The sequence below is a fragment of the Elephas maximus genome, chromosome 1 (genome assembly GCF_024166365.1).
Source record: "Elephas maximus indicus isolate mEleMax1 chromosome 1, mEleMax1 primary haplotype, whole genome shotgun sequence".
NCBI lineage: Eukaryota > Metazoa > Chordata > Mammalia > Proboscidea > Elephantidae > Elephas > Elephas maximus.
In genome coordinates, this window is record NC_064819.1 from 88,634,392 (window position 1) to 88,641,463 (window position 7,072).

Here is a 7,072-nt window from a genome sequence, read left to right on the forward strand (position 1 = left end):
CTAGTTATGCCATCATCAGTTGTTAAAAAGACTGTCTTTTCCCCAGTTAACTGTTTTGGGGCCTTTGTCAAATATCAACTGCTCATATGTGGACGGATTTATGTCTGGATCCTCAATTCTGTTCTATTGGTCTATGTATCTGTTGTTGTACCAGTACCAGGCTGTTTTGACTACTGTGGTGGTATAATAGGTTCTAAAATCAGGTAAAGTAAGGCCTCCCACTTTGTTCTTCCTTTTCAGTAATGCCTTATTTATCCAGGGCCTCTTTCCCTTCCATATGAAGTAGGTGATTTGTTCTCCATCTCATGAAAGAATGTCGTTGGGATTTGGATCGGAATTGCATTAAATGTATAGATTGCTTTTGGTAGAATAGACATTTTTATAATGTTAAGTCTTTCTATCCACGAACAATGTATGTTCTTCCACTTGTGTAAGCCTCTTTTGGTTTCTTGCAGAAGTGTACTGTAGTTTTCTTTTGATCTGAGTTTTTGACCTACATAATTATGAACAATGCACACACACACACATATGGATCAACTTGGATACATGTAAGAAGCATAATGTTTAAATTTTTTGTGTGTGGCAGATTCAGACCTTTGATATAAGGGAAATTAGAGTTGAAAAGCTTACAAATGATTATATTATTAGGGAATAAATGTATTTGTTATAAAAATATTGAAATACATAGGAAACATATATATATATATATAATTAACTCTTGGAAAAAGAGAGGAGTATGAGAACTATTAATTATAAAATACTAAGAGTATTTTATAGTGCTATGGCTGCTAACCAAAGGTCGGCAGTTCGAATCTGCCAGGCGCTCCTTGGAAACTCTATGGGGCAGTTCTACTCTGTCCTATCGACTCGCTATGAGTCAGAATCGACTCGACAGCACTGGGTCTGGATTTTTGGGTGAGAGTATATATGCTCTACTTTCCTATCATCTTCCCCTATACTTTCTTGCTGTCTAATAAAACTCAAATTAGTATTAGCCTGAGACCTTAAAAAAATTAAAAAGTGAATTTAAAACTCACATATAATTATGAAAACATAAATTTATATATAACATTTACATAGCTTTCTCAAGCTAAATAGAAGTAATTGGAAATGATTTAGTTACAGATAAACTAATTAGACATAGAACATGTATTAGACACAGACCAGCATATTTGAGAGACAACTATATTATCACTTTTAAAAATTGCCCTCCACAATTTTGGAAAGCATGAAGTGACTTACTAAATAAGAGAACAGTAAAGTTTCACATTACAAATACTACAATATAAATATCAACAAGGAAAATTCTAGAAACTTCTGTCTAATGTTATTTTAACGGATAGAGTTCATTCTTTGGCTCAATGAAAGGAGTACAAATGGGAGACTGTTTTGTAATGGGACTTTGTCATCATTACAGAAATGATCTAGCAGGGCAGACCAAACTCAATGTCTGAATAAATCAATAGATATTGTAATAATTATGAATATGTTATAGAGTTCAAAATGTTGTACCGTTTTTACATTCTGATTAGAGACACAATAAACACCTAGGAAGGTTTCTAAAATTCCTCTCCCTTTTCAACAGCAGTAACTCTCTTTTTAATTACAAAACATGTGCATCCTGTGCAGGTAATAAGCTTGCTCGCTCTGGGAAGCCTTATTCTGCATGATTCTTCCAAGGCTGCTTGTATGTAGCCTGCCAGTACAGACAGGGTTTGGTTCAACTGCCAAAGTTGTGTTGATAACATCAGGGAATTTCTAGAAAAGCTACAACTCCTGGAAAATGTCTTCAAAAGGAGTTTAGTGTGGCCTGTGGGCTTATGGAGCTCTTCAGAGAAAATGATTTCAACACTGCAAAGAATTTTAAGTATTACAGCCTCATAGAAACCAATTAATTTATAATACAAAATTGTGTAATACATAATTACATGTTCCCTTTCTAATGATATCCTATTGGCCATACAATTACATTGTCTCACAAAAGGCATTTTGCAAAGTATCTAATAACTTGATTACAGGAACTCCAAGGCACTGGCTTGCCAGACAAAGCAGATAACAATTGCTCATGGTGAGTTCTGGTCTCTGGAATCAAAAGGCTTCAGCATGATTGTCACTGCAGTGGTCTGTGGTGGTAAAGAGGATAAATCTTGTAAGAGCCTTGAGAGTTACTTGGGCTCCCTCCTCTCCTGTCCCACAGAGAGCTTCAGACTTCACATATTCAAGTTCTTTTTCACTGTGGTTAAACGAACTGAGTTAAACTGATGAAATCTCAAAATTGCATGATTTTACTCTTCCAATCTTCTGTAAACTCTATAGAGTTTGAATACTCTTTGATCTTCTCTTGGTGATGTTACAGCTAAAATCACAGCATTTGTACTCAGGATGCCTTGATTTGTAATCCTAGCTCCATCATTTACCAGCACTGTAACCTTGAACTAGTTGCTTACCACCTCTGATTTCTCATTTTTCACAGCTGTAGAACTAAGATAATGGCATCAAATTTGGTTGAGATTACCCAGCAATTCCACACCTCAGAATAGACCCACAAAACCTGAAAGCAGAGACTCTAACAGAAACTTGTACACCAATGTTTATTGCAGCACTATTCGCAGCAGCCAAAAATGAAGAAAACCTACATGCCCATCAAAGGACGAACAGATAAACAAAATGTGGTACATATACACAATGGAATACTACTCAGCCAGGAAGAGAAACAGAGTCTTGATACATGCTACAATATTGATGGAGCTTGAAGACATTATGCTGAACAAAATAAGTCAATCACAAGCAGGCAAATGTTATATGGCCTCACATATATAAAAAGATAAGAAAAGGCAAATGTATAGAGACCAAAGATTATTAGTGGTTACCAGTGGCAGGAGGAAGGAGAAAAGGGGGTTGGTAACAGAGGTGGAAAAATTGCATTCATTAGGGGTAGAGTCTCACAACTGGTTATTGTAATTGTGTCAATAAATTGTACACCTGTAAAAAGCTGAATTGGCAAAAGTGTGATAGATATATTTCCAACAATGACAAAAAAAAAAAAGAGTAGCTGCTGAGGCTGCTTGTGTACAACCAAATGGCTCATCAGATTTAGTTCTTTGGTATGGATGTTTAGGATCATGGGTTCATTGGACATCCCAGTTAACTGGCTAATAATATGTTTAGTGCCTCTGCCCTACCTCCTAGTTTATTTTGTAGTGCCTGGGCTCTTAAAAGCTTGCAAGAGGCTATCCAAGGCGTGACAATTGGTTTCTATTACCCTGCAGCAAAAGAGGAAGAAGGATAGTCAGGATTAGGAGGAAGCTGTGGCATGTGTGGCTAATTGCCTTCATGAACAACTGCCTTCTTTGCCATGAGACCAGAAGAATTAGATGGTATCTCGCTGCCATTATTGAACATTTGAACAAAGTTTCTATAGAAGAATCCTGATCATAAAAGGGGAAATGCAGAACAGAACTTCAAATTCTTATAGAATTTTTGGAGCCATGGAGGCTGGATGAACCCCTGAAACTATTGCCCTGAGATAATCTTTAAACCTTAGACCAAAAATATCCCCTGAAGTCTTCTTAAAAACAAACAATCGTTTAGCTTAACCAGTAAAAATTGATATCCTTGAACATTATGCTTTTTAAGAACTATCTATATAAGACCTAAGTGTCAACAGCAATTCAAAAGATTAGATAGGAACCTTAAGAGGCAGTGAGTTTATGTTAATGGGTCAGAAACAACTCAGAAAGGAAGGTGAGTATGGCTGCACAACTCAAAAAATGTAATCAATGTCACTGAGTTGTACATGTAGAAACTTGAATTGGTGTATGTCTTGCTGTGTATATTCTCAACAACAATAACAATACCAACAGGCAGAATCTGAAAGAAATCTGATATAATTATGCAATAATTAAAAAAATACACATATATTTTTAATTATTGCATAATTTCTCAAATTTCAAATTTAAGCCCACTTCATTAGTCACTTTTTTTCTTCCTTCTTTTGTAATGCACTGGTGGCAAAAGGGTGCAAAATAGTGTAGGGCACTGTCTTTACTTCTTTATGAGAATGAGTGTTCACCACCTGCTGTAGTTGTTATATGTATGCATGTAGGCATACTGAGTGAAATTTTAGCTTATTGTCCTACCCGTGTGGTGCCTTAATATTCCTATGATGTTGGAAGCTATGCCACCAGTATTTCACATACCTGCAGGGTCACCAATGGTGGACAGGTTTCAGAAGTCCTTCTAGATTAAGACAGATTAGGAAGAAAGATCTAGTAATCTACTTCTTAAAATTAGCCAACCAAAACCTATCTACAGATCTAAAACAGAACATTGTTGTAGATATAGTAGATATAGTGCTGGAAAATCGGGCCCTAGGTTGGAAGCCACTCAAAATACAGTGGCCACAACAATGGACTTGAGCATGCCCACCATCATGAAGATGGTGCAGGAACCAGGCAACATTCTGTCCTGTTGTACATGAGGTAGCCATGAGTTGGGATTGACTGGATGGCAGCTAACAACAGTGCTTAATTGCCCTGACACACGTTTGTTTTTTTTGTGGGTCCATCTACTATGCTACTATAAGTTTCATTAGATTGTGAATTCATTTTATTCACTTCTGTGTTTTCTGCACCTACTACACTGCCTAACACGTAATACATGTGCAAGAACTACCTCTAAGAAAATGAGTAGCTGAATAGAAACTGAATTATTATGCAGAAATCAATGCAGAACACAGTTACAGGTGGTGCAAATTCCAGAGAGAAAAATAGAAATCAGGTAGAATATTCATTTATTGCAGATAAAGGGATAAAAGCCTTAATGGAAACCAGATATAAGTATCATTAGTCCTAGTGGTGCTGCTGGCAGTCTTTAAACAAAAACTTCCTCCTAAAGATTTTCTTCAGAGCCAACATCACTTCTGTATTCCTAAGCGTGTATATCAGTGGATTCAGCACTGGGGTGACTGCACTGTATATGATGGCCACCGTTCGGTCCTGAACCATGGAGGAAGCTGAGGCAGGACGAATGTATGTGAAGCCCACAGGTCCATAGAAGAGACAAACCACCATGAAATGGGAGGCACAAGTGGACAGAGCCTTGTGGAGCATACTGCAGGATCGGTGCTTGAACAGAAGAAAGCCAATAATATAAAAGTAGGAGAGAAGAGTCAGCAAGAAAGCTCCCATGGATATGCTGCCTGTGACAATGGAAAGAAGCCATTGATTGAGTAGTGTGTTGTTGCAGGCCAGTTCCAAGAGGGGCTTGACATCGCAGAAGAAGTGATTGACTTTCTGAGAGCTGCAAAAGTTCAGGTGTGCAGTCATAACTGAATGCATCAGGGCATAAAAGAAGCTGGTGATCCAGGCCACACCTGCCAGCAGAATACACACCTGGGGGCTCATGATGACCATGTAGCGGAGTGGGTAGCAGATGGCCACAAATCGGTCAAAGGCCATCGTAGCTAGTAAGATGGCCTCTGTGCTTCCCAGAAAATGGAAAAAGTGGAGCTGAGCAATGCAGCCTAGGAAGGATATGGTCTTCTGAGTGGAGAGGAGGTTTATAAGCACCTTAGGCAGTGTCACTGAAGAATAGCAAATATCCAGACAAGAAAGGTTTCCCAGAAAAAAATACATAGGGGAGTGGAGTTTGGACTCCAAGAAAACAATTACTAATATAGCTCCATTTCCAACCAAATTTATCAGGTAAATGATAAAGAAAATCACAACGTAGAAAGGCTATAAGTCCTCAACACTGGTCAGACCAAGTAAAAGAAACTCATTCACCGTAGTGACATTCTCCATTGATTTGGGGAGCAAATGTAACAGTAACAAGGTGTTAATTTTTCTGAAATTTTAAATTTATACTGTGGGGGTTAAGAGAAATAAGTTTATCATTTTGAGGCACCTAGTTTTTTTTAGGGATGAGTTGAAATGTCATTATAATACTTTACTTTGTCTTCTCAAGACGCCCTTTGAAATCTTCAGTTCTTTTACTTCATCATTTCTTCCTTTTACTTTAGCTGCTCGATGTTCAAGAGCAAGTTTCAGAGTCTCGTCTGACAGCCGTGTTGGTCTTTTCTTTCTTTCCTGTCTTTTCAATGATCTCTCACTTTTTTATGTATGATGTCTTTGATATCATTCCACAGCTCATCTGGTCTTTGGTCATTAGTGTTTAACGAGTCAAATCTATTCTTGAGATGGTCTCTAAATTCAGGTAGGATATACTCAAGGTCATATTTTGGTTTTTGTGGACTTGCTCTGATTTTCATCAGTTTCAACTTGAACTTGATATAAGCAATTGATCTTCTGTTCTACAGTCAACCCCGGGCCTTGTTCTGATTAATGACATTGAGCTTTTCCTTTGGCTCTAGAAGACAAAGTAAAGTATTACAACAACATGGGCAAAGAGCTGGACATAGAAAACCAAAAGGGAAGAACATGCTCAGCATTTCTCAAGCTGAAAGAACTGAAGAAAAAATTCAAGTCCTGAGTTATAATAGTGAACGATTCTATGGGGAAAATATTAAATGATGCACACAGCATCAAAAGAAGATGGAAGAAATACACAGAATCATTATACCAAAAAGAATTAGTCAATGTTCAACCAGTTCAAAAGGCAGCGTAGGATCAGGAACCAATGGTACTGAAGGAGGAAGTCCAAGCTTCACTGAAGGCATTGGCAAAGAACAAGGCTTCAGGGATTGACAGAATATCAATTCAGAAGTTTCAACAAAAGGACACTGCACTGGAAGTGCTCACTCATCTATGCCAAGAAATTTGGCCAACTGACTGGAAAAGATCCATATTTATACCTATTTTCAAGAAAGGTGATCAAACTGAATGTGGAAATTATCAAACAATATCATTAATATCACACCAAGCAACATTTTGCTGAAGATCATTCAAAAGTGGCTGCAGCAGTATATCAACAGGGAACTGCCAGAAATTCAGGTTGAATTCAGAAAAGGATGTGGAACCAGGGATATCATTGCTGATGTCAGATGGATCCTGGCTGAAAGCAGAGAACACCAGAAGGATGTTTACTTGTGTTTTATTGACCATGCAAAGGT

The 7,072-nt window shown here is 37.7% G+C and overlaps 1 protein-coding gene across 1 annotated transcript; it reads right to left on the reverse strand.

The window, feature by feature from the left end:
- Positions 1-4,850: 4,850 nt before the first annotated feature.
- LOC126075575 (olfactory receptor 12D3-like) lies at positions 4,851-5,804 on the reverse strand. The gene is given in 1 exon segment (XM_049883446.1): positions 4,851-5,804. A coding segment is annotated over 1 exon segment (954 nt).
- Between the last annotated feature and the right edge of the window lie 1,268 nt (positions 5,805-7,072).